Here is a 16,231-nt window from a genome sequence, read left to right as displayed (position 1 = left end):
CGCATGGGGCTCCCTGCTCCGCGGGGAGCCTGCTTCTCCCTCTGCCTCTGTCTCTCTCTCTGTCTCTCATGAATAAATAAATAAAATCTTTAAAAAAAAAATTTATACATTTGCATCAATCTTTTTGTAATTCTTCCCATCTTATGTCTGTTTTGATTAACAAATAGTGAGTTCGGATTAAACTAGAAATTAGCATAGAATTTTTTCTGTAGACGTTAAACCATGGTATTTGCACTTATTAGAATAGATGTGAAGAGGAATAAAGATTTCAGAACAAATTTTTTTCCCATCCTAAACAAATTCTGGTCCAGTTTCTGAAGTTATTATACACACTGTGTATAGAGTAATCACTCTGGATTGGAAACAGGAAGTGTGCAAATGCGGTTCAAACCACAAATTGTATTTTATGATAGCTGAATATAAATGTGTTATAATTCCTCAAGGAACTATAAATATACAGCAGGATTATGAAAAGTAGGACTGTTTCATATGAGTGTATGCCCAGTAAAATCACTTTTATTTCATCAAAATGTAAAATGTTTTGTTAGTTACCATGAAAAGTGGGTTTTGTTTAAAATCTAAGAAAACATGATTTTAAATTGAAGACTGTCTATGCCTTGGAGTCAAGTTTCCATATTCAACTATTCCAAAGCTATAACACAAAACTTATTGTATATAATGATAAAACAAGATGCTATCTGTATAGTTTGGGGTATATGACCAACAAGCTTCACAGGGTGGTGACAATCACAAAAATCCTCAAATTTAAGCATAAATAGTAAATGTCCATTTACAGCATTTTTCTTCTTGAAATAATGCATTAATCAGTTAAGTTTTACCTGATGCCAGTGAGAAGTATTCTAGTAACCAGCCTTAAAAAAAAAAAAATTAAAAAGAGGGGTGTGCCTTGCTGGTTCAGTGGGTAGAGCATGCCACTCTTGATATTGGAGTTGTGGGTTTGAGCCCCATGTCGGGTGTGGAGATTACTTAAAAATAAAATCTTTAAAAAAGGGAAGAAAGAAACCAAATCATCTGGTGGCTATGAGCTCATACTAAAACAACATTAGCATTGGGTTGGAACTTCAGAGCTGGGGCCCATACCTCAAAATCTCTGAATAAATAAAAAAAATTATGTCAGATTATCAAGATCACAGAAAATAGGGGAACCTGGGTGGCTCAGTCGTTAAGCGACTGCCTTCCGCTCAGATCATGATCCCAGGGTCCTGGGATCGAGTCCCACATTGGGCTCCCTGCTCGGGGCGGGGTGAAGGAAGCCTGCTTCTCCCTCTCCCACTCCCCCTGCTTGTGTTCCTATTCTCGCTATCTCTCTCTCTCTGTCAAATAAATAAATAAAATCTTTAAAAAAAAAAAAGATCACAGAAAATAGTAGTGAAATCTACTATTGAAAAAACAATTGGAGAGCAGGCCTCTACATGTGTATTTTGTTTGCTTTCTGTGCTCCCATAAAAGTGCTACTTGCTGGCCAAATTAAGGTGTTAAGAAAAATATATGGACTCACAACCTTTTCAACCGAAAAGAACCCTTCCGATCACCCAGTAATTTTCCTTATTTTAGGGATGAGATAACGGTCCCTGTTTAGTGAAGGACAGAATAGTTCTGAGACGTCCAATTTTCCAGGGACTCCTATTTGTAAATGAGCTTTTAAACCCAGCAGTGTCATCTAAGCAGTCTGGCCAGGCCCTCAGAGCACTCTGGGACTAGGTTCCCAGACTCTGCCCTGCCACCCCCTTCCCCAGTCCACCTTTAGGCCATCGATTCCATTAATCTCTGTGCAACCACAGAGCTACCCTAGTAGGTCACCTGCCATCTAGATTCTAGAACTATCTGTTCGTTTGTCAACGTTCCCTCGCCCCCACCTCATGAAGGTTGTGAATGAAGTTGAGCTCCAGGAACACACCCTATCTTTGTATCCTTGGCTCCCGTCATAGAGTGGGTGTTCAATACGTTTTGTTAAGGCAAACAAGCGTCCAGCACACCGACTGTTGACCAAGGGAGGAAAAAAAGGGGGGGGGGATGGTGAGAGGAGGGAAGAGAAGATTTAGAAAGCTGGATGGGAACCGTGAGAAAGGTGAGAGATTACCTCCTGCAAACTGACCCTTGAAGGTAAAACTAGCTGGTTGGGGGCAAAAGGCAAGGGAAGGAGAGTGTATCACAGTTTGAAGTCAAGTAGTTCTCTCAATGCTAATAAATGGGAGGAAGCAGATTTGACACCAGATTCTGCTAAAGTAGAACGCTAACCTTAAAGGTCTAACGAACATTCCTTGCCTCAACTTTTTAAAAATTACATTTTCGCAAAGTGGGTTAACCTATATGGAGGAGGCGCCGGCAACACTGATTCTCCGGAGACTGGAGCAGACCCGGGAGGAAAGGAGCTGAGGGAAGTGAAGGGGTCGCGGGCATGGAGGCCCAGGGATGCGGATCCCGGCTGGGGCAGCCTGAAGCCATCACCTTCTCCTGCTTCGGGGAGCCCGGCACGCCCCGAGGAGCGCCCTTCGCCTTTCGCATACCTTTCGGTGTCGAGGGCGGAGGAGCGGCGGCCGGGGCATGCCCACAGTCCCACCCGTAACTAGGACGTATGTTGGGCAGGTCTCACGTAGGTGCAGCCGCGCTGCCGAGCTCCAGTACCTCCCGGCACCGCTGTTGTACACCGTTGCCAGGGAGACAGAGTGGGGCATGCTGGGAAGCCGGAGCTAGGCGGCCCAGTGCGGGTCCCCGAGGCGGAAGTGTGCGCCGACCCAAGTGGGCGGGGAAAGACGATCAGGCCCGACCGGTCTGGCTTTCCTAACCTGACAGCCGCCATTTCGGAGCTTACTTCCCGGCCCTCCTTTAGCGACCTCGCGCCTCCAGGCCCGGGAGCACCTGCCCCAGGCGCAGTCTGGCACCACTGGCTTCATGGAACCGAGCTTCCCAGTGACGTCATACCCGGAGACTTCCGGTTCCCGCTCTTGAGGTTGGAGTCTCATGTGCGGACGTTTCCAGCAGAGGCTCCCGCAGTCTTTTAATGGAAGGGCTGGTGCTCTGGGAGGAAGATGCAGGTGGGCTCTGCTGCTGGTCCGGGTAGCGAGTTGTAAGGGTTGTGGTGGCGTGATGTATGAAGGCCTGTGTTTGACTACTAACATCAGACCTTTTGTGCGCCTTTCTCCTATCCAGCTCGCTTTTGTTCAACAACTGTTGCAATGTCCTGTAATTGGTTTAGGATGAGTTGACATGGCCTCTGTTCGCATAAGCTTTACAAGACATAAATAACTGCTATGCCGGATAAGGTGCTGAGGGTTGGGCTAAAATTAGGGTGAAATGAGTTGGGCGCAAAATGCAAGAGGGTACCCCAAAAGTCTGTAATCAAGATAAATATATTTTAATGCGGTATATTTAAAAATCAAAATTAATGCAAAAGAAATCCATGATTGACAAAATCTCATGGTTTTAAATAAAGACAGTGCCATGCCGAGCCATACTAGAGTGTGAGGCCAAAGGAAAAGCTAGTAACACACATCCTGTGACTTAAGTTAGCCAGATAAGGAACTATATTCTTGGTACTGAACCAGATATGCAAAGACAAGAAAATGGAAAGAGCCTCTGGTTAGGGTGAAACTGGAGAGTAAGCCCCTGCATGCTTATGAAGCAGTAATTTTCCTTACTCAAAACTATGCCAATTAAGATGGGACCTAACACAAGCCAAGGCCTAAAAGAAATTCCCAGACTCTGATTGTCAATAAAGAAAAACTGGATCCATATCATTGACCCTATACACTTTAGTTAACTGAAGCCCAGTGCTCTCTGATTTATTAATTATGAGATTGAGGAGGGTATCATTTTTATAGCTTAGGACTTTTTATTTTGGCCCTACACAAATATTCTGTGTTGCAAGATGGTGACCGTTACCTATCTCAATATCAGAGTCCACAGTAGTCTTTATAAGTATGTCAGTAATGGACTTCAACTGATTTTCTTTTAGAAACAACAGGCTCCATCCCTATCCAGAGATTAAACTCCATGAAACCATTGCATTTGTGCCTTGTTACACATGGGGAAAGCTGCTTGAGCACCTAGGTAAGAATTGAGATGCTAACACCTAATATGTTCTGTTTAAAGAGCTGTTCATAATATTTGCTGTTGGTTTGTGGTGCTGGAAATGATGACTTGGTCCCCAGTAAACAGCATCAATTGAAAGTGTGTTCTGTGTTTTAAACAGGCAATTCTTCAGACAGTCATCATGGGTATTCGAGGACTAATGAGTTTTGTGGAAGATCACAGTAATGAGTTCTTCACTGATTTGAAGTTGCGAGACACAAAAATTGTCATTGATGGCTATGCTCTCTTCCATCGGCTTTGCTTCAACTCAAACTTGGAACTTCGGTATGGAGGGGACTATGACTCTTTTGCAGATGTTGCACAAAAATTCTTTGAATCACTGTTTGCTTGTAATATCTGTCCATATGTTGTATTAGATGGAGGATGTGACATTTCTGATAAAAAGCTTAAAACTCTAAAGGATCGAGCTAGAGAGAAGATCCAGATGGCTCATTCCCTTTCTGTTGGTGGGGGTGGGTATGTGTGTCCCTTACTCATCCGGGAAGTGTTCATACAGGTTTTGGTCAAGCTACAGGTGTGTTTTGTCCAGTGCTTTTCAGAAGCAGATCGGGACATTATGACACTAGCTAATCATTGGAATTGCCCTGTGTTATCATCAGATAGTGACTTTTGCATCTTTGACCTAAAAACTGGGTTTTGCCCATTGAATAGCTTTCAGTGGAGAAATGTGAACACTATCAAAGGCACACAAGACTGCTATATCCCTGCCAAGTGCTTTTCCCTGGATGCACTCTGCCATCATTTCAGCAATATGAATAAAGCTCTACTGCCTCTCTTTGCGGTGCTATGCGGAAATGATCATATTAATCTGCCCATCATAGAGACATTCTTAAGTAAAGTACGTCTTCCTCTTGGAGCTACCAGTTCTAAGGGGAGGAGACATCACCGAGTTTTGGGACTTCTGAATTGGTTATCTCATTTTGCCGACCCTACTGAAGCACTGGATAATGTTCTGAAATATCTCCCCAAAAAGGATCGTGAAAATGTTAAGGAAATTCTCTGCTGTTCCATGGAAGAATACCAGCAATCTCAGGTGAAGCTGCAGGACTTTTTCCAGTATGGTACTTACGCCTGTCCAGCCGCCTTGAATCTGGACTTACCAGAATGGGTATTAGTAGCTTTGGCCAAAGGCCAGCTATCTCCTTTCATCAGCGATGCTTTGGTGCTAAGAAGGACCATTCTTCACACACAGGTGGAAAATATGCAGCAACCAAATGCCCACAGAGTATCTCTGCCCATCCGGCAAATCATCTATGGGCTTCTTTTGAATGCCTCTCCACATCTGGAAAATATGTCCTGGGATGCATTGCCTTCTCAGCCTCTAGCTTTCAGCGAAATGGAAAGGATTAATAAAAATATCAAAACATCGATTGTTAATGCAGTAGAACTGCCCAAGGATCATTCTGACTTAAGCAAATTGACTGAGGTAAGTGTAACACTAATCTAATTTTTGTAAAGTATCTTACAGGTTAAAAAGTGCTTTCATGCATATTATCTCTCTTAATGTAACCAAATGAGGTTGGTTGCTCTAGTCCCCCCATTTCATAGCGGAGAAAACTAGGACTCAAAGTAGGTTACTGTGTGATATGTCAGCCAGAGGGTTGCAGTCAAACCCAGGTTTTTAGCCCCAGATCTGCCATTTGCACTCTACTTTAGTAGTCTGTGTTATTTTGCAGTTATTACTACTAGTTTGTTGATACTAGCTGTTAATAAATTGGGGTCATGTGCCTTTAGAAAAAGAAAAAATTCTGAGCTGCAAAAAGAAGTGTGCCTTGAAGGTATTGATCATAGGCATAATGAATATCTTAGACTGCATCAGATTTCAATTAATAAGATTAATACTAATTCTTGCTTGGTCTAATTTTTCATTTTTATCGATGAGGACCTTTTTCTTAGGCTTTAGGTTTATGGCATCATGATGATTAGTTTGATATTGAAAATATGAATCTTAGCCTCAGTGTTGTTTAAACCTGAGTAACACTCAGACCAATCCACTTTTCAAGGTAAAAAATAATTTATGGATCCCAGTGTTTATTGTTTGTAATATTACATAAATATATTAAAAATTATAAATAGAGGGGCACGTAGGTGACTCAGTCAGTTAAGCATCTGCCTCTTGATTTCAGCTCAGGGTCCTGAGATCGAGCCCCGAGAAGGGCTCTGCACTGGGTATGGAACCTGCTCAAGATTCTGTCCCTCCCTGCTCACATCCTTGCTTGGGCTCTCTCTCTCTCAAAAAAATTATAAATATGAAACTGCTTATGCTAACACAATTAAATTTACAAATTAAATGCAGATAAACTTAAAATACCAATTGCAGTGTCTATTCAGAGTTTTCTTAAATTCAGCTAATACTCAGATTCATGAGACTCCCATAGACCATTCCTGGTAGGTCTACTCAAGCATGTGGGACAGCAACCATAGCTTCCCAGCAGTTTGAATCAGGATTTTCTTTCCTGTGGAAGTTTTTGCAACAGTTTCCATCAGTGGTTCTCCACTGGGATGATTTGTCCCCCTACCTCCCACAGGGGACATTTGGCAATGTCTGGAGACACTTCCAATTATCACTACTTAGGTTGTTGGGGGAGGGAGGGGTGTTGCTACTGGCATTTATTGGGAAGTTGGAAGCATCCAAGCATGCTGCTGAACATCTTAAAATGCACCGGACAGCTCCCCCAAGAACAAGCATTATCCAGCCCGAAATGTAGTAATGCCAATAGCTGGCCTACACTGTTGGCTAGGGACTAAATTCTTTAATCTCCCCATTAGTGCCAGCTCAGGCAGGAGGAAATGAGATCCACATCAGGTGGGTATCAGTGCCTCCTTGGCAATGAGGAATGACTGCTAATGGGAACAGTGTTTCTTTTTGGGGGTGCTGAAATGTTCTGGAATTAGTGATGGTTGCACAGGCTTATAAATATACTAAAATCACTTTAGCGTTTCCGAGGGAGGGGGTTGGGGAGATGGGGTAACAGGGTAATGGGTATTAAGGAGGGCACGTGTTGTGATGAGCACTGGGTGTTATATGCAACTAATGAATCATTAAACGCTACATCAAAAACTAATGATGGCTGACCATAAAAAAAAATTAAAATTAAATAAAATTAATAAAAATAAATAAATAAATAAAATTAAATAAAAATAAATAAAAGGGTGAATTTATAACATGTGAATTATATCTCAGTTAAAGAAAGAAAAGGTCTCACTGGCCTCCTTCCCCCTCCTTTTTTGTAACAATTCCATAAACATAGCTTCCAGGCTCCCTGCAGGGCCATGCCTAAATATAGGTCACTGTGCTCAGGGAAGCCCCATGATATGATGTCCCCATCTGGTGTTTACAGTTCATTTATAGTTCAAATCCAGATGCAGTTTTCCAAGAGTCATTCTTACCATGCTAAGTAAAACAACTAACTTTATCACGTTTCCAGGGTTACAGAAGTAGAAAGTTGAGCATAGGTCAAATTCCAAACAGAAGGGATTTATTAAAACTTTACCTATACCAATAAAATTGAAATTAGCAACATTCTAAATGATGATATTTTGTTAAAATTATTTCTCCTCACAACATAAATGGTGCTGTGTTGGAGAGTTTTTCAAACTTTTTATGGGGGCACCTGGGTGGCTTAGTTGTTAAGCGTCTGCCTTCGGCTCAGGTCATGATCCCAGGGTCCTGGGATAGAGCCCCTCACCGGGCTCCCTGCTCAGCGGGAAGCCTGCTTCTCCCTCTCCCACTCCCCCTTGCTTGTGGTCCCTCTCTCACTATATCTGTCAAATAAAATCTTAAAAAAAAAAAGTTTATGGCTTTATCGAGAAATGACGTACTGTGAAGTGCCCATATTTAAAGTGTGCGTTTTGATGAGTTTGTTTACATTTGTGAATCCATCTTGCAATTAAAATAATGAATGTATGCATCACTCCTAAAAGTTTCCCCTTGCCTCTTTGCAATTCATCCCTCCCTGAGTATGTACACATAGCAAAGTACACAGACGATTGTATAGCTTGATGAATTTTCACCAACTCGACACTTCCATGTAAAAAACGCCCAGATGAAGACACATTATCAGCACCCCAACAGCTTTTCCTAATGTCTGGTTCAAGCGCTCCCCTCCCACCTCCTGTAATCACTATCCAGGCCTGTAATAACATTGAATAGTTTTAACTTTTTGTATCTTATAAAAATGGGATCATATAATATGAATTCTCTCATCTGGCTTCTTTTATTCAACATGTTTGTGAGATTCACATCACTGTGAGAAGCTGTAGATCATTTATATCTCATTGCTATGTGGGAATACACCACAGTTGACTTATCCATTTTGCAGGTGATGGGCATTTGGGTAGTTTGCAGTTTGGGCAATTATGAATAGTGCTATGAACATTCTGGTGCACATCATTTATTGAAAATATGGACACATTTCTATTGCATATACCACTAGGAGTGGCATTGTTAGGTCAGAAGATATGCGTATGTTCAGTTTACAAGATATATTGCCAAAGGTCTTGCAAGGTGGTTTAACCAATTAATATTCCCACCAGCAGCTTATGAGGGTTCCTCTTAATTTACTCCCTTCCTGACACTTTTTTATCCTTTAAAATTTTTTTTAGCTATTCTGATGTTTGTATAGTGGCATCATTTTAGCCAATTTGGTGGGTGTTAATTTGCATTTCTCCGATGACTTATTTGGGCACCTTTTATGTGCCCATTGGCCATTTGGATATTGTTACATAATTTCCTGTTCAAAGTCTTTTGCCCATTTTTCTGTTGGCTTTTTATTTCTATATATGGGTGCTTTGTCAAATAACATGTAAACAGACTCACATTCTGTAGGTTCTTTTCATTCTAGTATATTTTGATGAACAGAAGTTTTTAATATAGTCCAATTTTTTTATTATTTATCATTTTCTGTGACCTACTTAGAAAATTACTGCCTACTTCAAGGTCATGACAGTTTTTTTGCCTTTTATATTTAGATCTGTGATCTATCTACAACTGATCTTTTGTGTATGGTGTGACATAGGGATCAGGACACGTTTTCCCCCATATAAAAATCCAGTTGAGTCAATGAGTGTAGCATGATGATTATACTCCTTGCTAAGTGGAGATGACAAGTGTTCTCATCCCTTACCTGTATTCAAAATAGTGTGAAATTTTAGTTCACTTTCTGTGTGGTGAGATCTTTCAGCTTTCCCTAGGCATAAACTCATCAATTCTTTATTTAGCTCAATGTTGCTAACTCTAATTCGCCCATGATAATTCTAAATGGTATCAGGAGCAAATGTGATTCCAAAGACAAATGCAGGTATACAAACAGAAATTTTGTGATAGCTATCTGTTCACTTAGAGGTAGTAATAATACTTGATCTGCTTTGTGCCAGCTGTTGTAATAGAAACTTTATATTTAATTCCCACAGTAACCACTGTAGGATAGGGTTTCCATTTTGGTTTTGTTAGTTGCAGTGGATAGAGCTCCGCTCAAGTTAACCAATGAGAGGTTAATCATAAGGAGAGATGGAAGTGGATTATTCTTTGGGAGTAAGACAGTGCCAAGACCAGCCTCTCTCTGGGTGTCTCTCTTTCTCTGTGGGGTTTTCTTCTACATGTTTGTGCTTTCCTTCACCTCCGGGTAAGGGAAAGGAGTTGTCACATGGGGTAAAACCTAACCAGATTTAAGGGCTGTGAGCAGCAGTTCCTCTTTTGGAAGGGGCTGAGAACTGGTGGATTTCATGAAACATCTTGTGTAATTCATTATAAGCCCATTTACAGATAATCAGACTGTAGAAAAGCTCAGAAACTTGCCCAATGCTGTACAGTTAGTGAGAGAACACCTCTAAAGTCAAAGCCCAAACTCCACTTTGTTCATAAAAGTTGTAACTTGGCTAGAGAATCCAATAATTTAAGCGTTATATATCAGAAAAGAATTCATGTTTAGCTTTACTTGGTGTGTTTTCCTACCAGTTGAGATCATAGTTTTTTTTACTCTAAATTTAAGTAGTTAATTGCTACTTCCCATAGGAGTGATTGATTACACTGTAAAGCATTTTGCATATTTTTAGTTTTAAAAAGCTTATCAGTATCAGAATTTTAAAACCAGTATTTATAAATCATTATGTTTAATACTCTCATGCATCAGTGATGAAACTATTTTGTCAATTATGGTGTGTTTTACTTCAGGTTAACATGTCCATTCCCAGCTGTCAACACACTGACTACAAACTAGGTTTTAGATGCTGAGCATCCTTTCAGAAAAGTTAAGACAGAAATCATTTTCTGGCTGCATGTAGACACTAGGAATACAACTCTTTTTTCTCTCTTAAAGTTTGATCATAAAGTTCTTCTGAAGGTGCCCTTTTAATAGTCCTAATTTCCTTATTTGTAGAAGCGTGTGATCTAGAAGGTCCCTTATGGTTCTTAAGATTCATTAAGATAAAGTTATTTCAAGAAGCCTGAAACCCTCGTAACTGTTAACTTGCTTTTATTTGAAGTGCACTCTAAAGCACGGAGTAAAAGTGAGTGTGGTGTGTTACTGCAAGCACAGTGAGGTAGTCCTTAAATATTACCATCTCCCTTGACTATCTCTCTCACCTACAAGCAGCTACCCTGTGTGGGAAAACAAAAAGATAATAAACATTCACCTTACGGGTAGGGACATGAGACAGGACCCAAACAAACAGAAGCTTGTATGATATGCATATAATCTAAGTTTGCCTTCTAGAGGTGATCGGTAATGGCACCATGAAGAAGGTGGGGCCTCAATATTCACTGGCAAGTAAGAGTAGGGTTAAGTATAGATATTTGTTTCTCAAAGCAGAATAGTTAAAATTCAGATTCCTGGGTTCCTCACAAATTTACTGAATCAAAATTTAGGAGGTGGGACCTGAGGACTGAATTTTTTAACAAGCTTCCCAAGTGATATATCCACTGAAGATGTTCACCAGCCTACATGGACGATGGAATGACATGAGCAAGGGCTGTGTAGTGAGGGTAGACAATGTATCCATTCAACCATATTTATTAAGCACCCAGTGTTTTCAATGCTTTGAATGTGGCTGATTTCTTTCCACGGGAAGATGATAAACTGACAGAGCAAATCATTTGCATTGAAGTCTCTTCATACTAGGGAAAAAAAAAACAAAAAAAAAGACATTCCCCAGAGTAACTTGGAGGATGTTTGGTATGTATTTTCAGCTGTCCCTGGCCAAACGGCAGATACTTCTGTTAGACACCCTGAAGGTGAAACGGACCGTCCTGGAATCAATCCCTTCTTCACTGAAGCTGCCCATTTCTGTCAGTTGCTACTGGTTGCAGCACACAGAGTCCAAGGCAAAGCTACATCACCTGCAGGCCTTACTGCTAGGGATGCTGATGGGGCCCTTGCATGCCATAATAACCAGCCCTGGTAGGTATCTGGAAATTCCAGGAGTATGTATTTGCATGTTACTTGCATATAATCACAAGTTTAAAGAAATGAAAAAAATTTTTGGATTATTTACTCCCATCAGTTATATCCAGAACTTAGGAAGAGGCACAAAATAGCACTCATTCATTGGCAGATGTTTCTGAGCACTTGTGTGTGCCAGGCTCTGTGCTGCAGAGCTTGACTACAACGGCACAGCAGTGAAGATGTGCGGGTACTGTCCCACCTGCTCTGTGGCACCTAATGCTTTAATCTATGAAGTGTGAATGTAGAATGTGCCCGTTACATTCTGTATTCCGTGTACCCTGGCCCTATCAATAGAGTGGCAACATCATCACTAGAAACCGATTTAAAATTGTCCATTGGTGAAACTTCTGAATACCTACAACCATAATAAACATTCATGCTTGTGCTGTTTTGTTTTGTTTTTACTTTTTCTCCACTGTAAGTTTCAATTAGTGTGTTAGTGATGGTAGAAATAGTAACTTTTCTTTCTATAATAGAAACACACTTTAAGGCAGTTTCAGCTGCATCCAAGTATCAGGTGAAATAAATGAGGATGCACTGGAGCACTTCAATTCTCTAGTGGAAATACTCCCTTTAAAAGATTATGAATGCTTTAACACTTTATCTAAACATGTATAATCATTGTCACACTCCAGAACAGTGCTAATATCTAATCTAATGGCCACTAGTCATGTGTGGCTATTTAAATTAAAATTTCAGCTTCTCCTGGACACCACACACATTTCAAGTGCTCAGTAGCCACATGTGGTTAGAGGCTGAATTGGACAGCACAGATACAGAACATTTCCATCACTGCTGAAAGTTCTGGTGGATAGTGCTACTCTGGAGTTTACTTTTTAAAATAAGTTAAATGAGAGTGAACTAGTCTAGATTCCAGGACCCCCAAGTGTGAGAGTAGTTGTCAGAAGGCACTATTGTTCTAGGACAGCCAACTTAATGCCAAACAAGTGAAGGCCCTCTTTTAGTTTTCTCTCATTGAATAATAACTGTAGTTTAAGAACATTCTCAGGGCACAAGCCTGGGAAGTTTTTACCTGAGTCCAACAGAAGGGGCATGTCAAGGGTCTGTTTCTTTTCTTTTAGGAATTGTGGACCCCGCACCCAGGCAGGCTCAGTGCCTTGCTGCTCGCTAATTGGTCAAAGGTGGGCCTCCTTTTTATTACTTTCCAGTTGGTCCGGTATCATTTTGTACGCCCCTGCACAAGCAAACGTGCAGAAGCTTTTACAGTTGAACACACGCAGCACTCTTCGTTTCCTAGGGTTGTTGCTTCTTGCCTCTTATTCTCTACTGTGTGAAGTAGATGACTGACCATATTCTCCTTGAGTCATGCTTTTGTTTTCCTCCCACAAAGCAGAAGTTAAAGTGTGCTTTGAACACAGAGGCTGTGTTAAGTGCACTATAGCGTAGGGGCCTCCATGGAAGGAAACTTAGTGAACGAGAACAGTGAAGAGAATGATATTTAATAGTAATTTGTATTTTTCAGAGAGACAGATTTAAGGTTTGGAGAGTTCAGATGCAGATGTATGTTTAAGGTCAGGTAGTAAACCAGTGGAAGAGATTATTTTAAGGAAAAAAAATAAGTACTTTGGGGTTGAATAAAGTTAGGTTGTCATTAAAAAGGCATTTCAGTATAAATATTTCAATTTACACAGCAAGGCTTTCACATTGACATTAAAATAGTAAAGAGCCAGAAGAGAAAAGCATTTTGGTTATTTAAACTAATTTTTTTTCTTTATGGAATTCGAAGTCCTATATATAGAGAGAAAATTACAAGCTATACAGTGTTTTTGGAAATACTGCCCTTGGGTTGTTTCTTTGTCTAGATAAGGAAGATCTGCGGGAAGATGGTGCTAGGATGCTGTATGAAGAATTCCAAAGAGTGAAGGAGCAGACGCGGCCGGGCACGAGACTGGACTTAGACACAGCTCACATCTTCTGTCAGTGGCAGTGCTGTCTGCAGATGGGGATGTATCTCAATCAGCTGCTGTCCACTCCTCTCCCGGAACCAGACCTAACTCGGTAAGCACCACGGGAAACTAGTTCAGATGGCTGCACACAGAAGTAAATACTTTTATTTATACTTAAAGCACATTAAGTTATGTTTAAAAAATTAATCTTAGTATAATTGGTCTTGGATCACTATAATAGCCGAAGAGCTGGAAACTGGAGAAATACTAATTTTTTCCATACTCCCAAAAAGTTTCCATGATTAGATCAAAGATTAAAAAACCAGCCCCGTAAAGTAAGAAAAGAGGCAGTTGGTAGGATATAACTCATTCCTTCATTTCTCTCAGGTCTTTTTCAAATATCACTTTATTAAGGCTTTTTCTGATTACCCTTCTGGAATATTAATTCTCTACTTCCAGTCACTCTAATCCTGTTACTCTTTTGGATTTTTGTAAATTCCATTTCTTACCACTTGGCATACTGTTCACATACTCAAATATTTATTAAATGCCTACTCTGTGCTAGAGTGTAGTGAACAAAACATTTTTTAAATCTCTGTTGTCATGGAGCTTTTATTCTAGTGAGATGACTATTAGATGCTTCAGTGAACTTTAGGGTTTTTGTTTTGCCAGGTAAGTATGAAGAAGGGAGAGGCAGCCTGTTGCCAGGAAGTGATTATGTTGGACTATGTAGTTGAAGCTGGGTAAGAAAGAAAGACAGCAGTAGAGTGTGGGCTAGTGAAAAAGTGCTACTACATTCAGTGGGTTGGGACTTCCTGGTGATTATCCATCCAGGAAATCCCAGAGGGAGGGAGGAAGATAAAGGGGAGACTGTTAGCAAATGGAGCTGAGATTATAGATATGCTTTGTCTCTCCCCACTTGAATGCAAGCTCTGTGAGGACAGGGACTTAGCTATTTTCTTTACTTTTGTAGCCCCAGGGCCTAACATATAGTAAGTACTCAAATATTTGTCAGATAAATGAGTGATATATGAATGGAGGCATATAAAATATGCTGGTGTGACTTTAAATGTTTTAAGGTATAAAGCTTCCTAAGCAGTAAATATTGTTAATACATCCCTAGGCCTAATATCTGCTGAGCTAACCCTAGAACCTTCTACAGTAAGATTAACTGGCCTTTGACCTATGGATTCTTTATGCCTTTCCTTAAATAATTTAGGTCATTCTTGACTGGATCCTCTCTAGCTACCACAAATCCCTTTACAACAGAACAGAGAAAAAACAAGACCGAACAGTTCTCTTCATGATTTCAGCAGGACTGTTCTTGCCTCTCAGCATTACTAGAGCTTATTAAATGATGATCTTACACTGATTAAATGACAGTTCTATATCAGTTGCTAAGGCACCAGTTGATCAACTCTGTCATTAAGTTATATATTAAATTTGTGGCTTCCAGTTAATCCCATCTTATGTTTCTGAAGTAGGTTCTCAGTGCAAGTCAATCAGTGAACTTGCAAATGATGCCACTAAATTTTCTCATATTTCAAAAGACGGCCTATTTGGTTTATTGGACATTTTTAATTCCTTTTCTTTGAAGTGTTAAGAGGCCTGCTCAACTTTTGGCTGGTTGCAGAACTAGCAAGCATCTATCATTTTTTGATAATAAAGTTTTTAAATATCATCAGCCAAGTTTGTAATAACAACTCCATTCCTTCCTTCAAGAACAGGTTTTTTTTAAGTAATTTTAATAATAATTTTATAGAAGAAGAATTCTCAATGTTTAGCCGCATTTGTTGAAGCCAATGTTAATGACCGTTGTCTCTGTACTGAACCTATGCTTTACCAACACACTTTTCTCTCCCGTTGAACAGACTCTATAGTGGAAGCCTGGTGCATGGACTATGCCAACAACTGCTAACATCAGCTTCTGTAGAAAGTCTCCTGAGCATGTGCCCTAAGGCAAAGCAACTATACGAACATCTGTTCAATGCCACAAGGTCATATGCCCCTGCTGAATTATTCCTACCAAAGGGTAAATCAAATTCAAAAAGGCGGCAAAAGAAACACAGTACCAGCTGGTCAAAGAACAGAGTGGGAACCACCTCAGACACTAGATGCTTGTATGAGGGAAGCAATCGTTTTGGACTATTAATGGTTGAAAACTTGGAGGAACAAACTGAGGTCTCAGAGCTTGAATAAACTCAGTCTGCAACCAGATGTATAATTCTTAAAACTTTTGTTACCTCCCTTGAAATGATTAACTGTTTTATTTAGAATCTGTTAGGGAATAAACATTGTAAGAGGCAACCTTTGAATCCCAAGGTATTTTGTATTCTGCTTTTAATAAATACAACCTGATTTAAGAAACTTTTGTATTTTCTTAAATACACTTGAAAGCATGTTTGTACTTCTTATGTTCCATTTCAGGAAGTCCATAACCTTTACATTGCAGCAATTCAGCCGGCTTTGTTTCCAAAAAGAACAGAAGTCCTACTTCAATTATTTCCTATAAGCAGAAGCTGGGTTATTATTTTAAACATTTATTTTTTCTCAACTGTTTCCTCTTCATCCTTTATTCTGAAAGGTCTGAGGCCTTGGAAGAGAAAAGTGAGGGTACCAGAGAGAAAGTAAACACCTTTAAGTACTAGGAAAATGAGACCATGGCAGGCTTAGGAACACTTTACATGCTCCAGGTTTTAAAGCATAAGTTAAAACTGTAATGGCTCCAACAAGTTAAGAAATAGCATCCTGAGCTCCTAGATCTAGAAG

At 40.2% G+C, this 16,231-nt stretch overlaps 2 protein-coding genes across 13 annotated transcripts in view; one reads left to right on the top strand and one right to left on the bottom strand.

Annotated features, from left to right (window-relative positions):
• Positions 1–2,915: 2,915 nt before the first annotated feature.
• On the top strand, positions 2,916–13,573 carry ASTE1 (asteroid structure-specific endonuclease 1). The gene is made up of 5 exons (XM_081802021.1): positions 2,916–3,056; positions 4,214–5,539; positions 11,300–11,510; positions 12,638–12,697; positions 13,379–13,573. The coding sequence occupies exons 1-4, from the start codon at positions 3,051–3,053 to the stop codon at positions 12,685–12,687; spliced, it is 1,593 nt and encodes a 530-aa protein (XP_081658147.1). The 5' UTR covers positions 2,916–3,050; the 3' UTR covers positions 12,688–12,697; positions 13,379–13,573.
• The window catches only part of ATP2C1 (ATPase secretory pathway Ca2+ transporting 1), a 158,162-nt gene continuing 154,930 nt past the window's right edge, over positions 13,000–16,231 (bottom strand). For 8 of the 12 annotated variants that reach the window (XR_014139750.1, XR_014139752.1, XM_081801870.1 and 5 more), the window contains one exon: positions 13,000–13,566. Coding sequence is in view for 8 of the 12 variants with exons in the window: in XM_081801870.1 (XP_081657996.1) it covers positions 13,471–13,566 (96 nt within the window). In the remaining 4 variants the exon portion in view is untranslated. Of the gene's footprint in view, positions 13,605–16,231 lie in introns of all 12 variants that reach the window. The other 4 variants (XR_014139751.1, XM_081801879.1, XM_081801891.1 and 1 more) reach the window with 2 other exon arrangements.

Source organism: Leptonychotes weddellii, chromosome 1 (genome assembly GCF_054177405.1).
Source record: "Leptonychotes weddellii isolate Sample4059 chromosome 1, ASM5417740v2, whole genome shotgun sequence".
NCBI lineage: Eukaryota > Metazoa > Chordata > Mammalia > Carnivora > Phocidae > Leptonychotes > Leptonychotes weddellii.
The sequence above is the reverse complement of the archived record's forward strand: the minus strand, read 5'-3'. Positions and strand labels throughout refer to the sequence as shown.

What these genes read in the sequence shown, in the direction of transcription:
- ASTE1 (XM_081802021.1), top strand. An exon ending in ACTTAAGCAAATTGACTGAG is followed by an intron (nt 5,540 to 11,299) that starts GTAAGTGTAACA and finishes ATGTATTTTCAG; the next exon opens with CTGTCCCTGGCCAAACGGCA. An exon ending in TGCCATAATAACCAGCCCTG is followed by an intron (nt 11,511 to 12,637) that starts GTAGGTATCTGG and finishes CTTTTCTTTTAG; the next exon opens with GAATTGTGGACCCCGCACCC.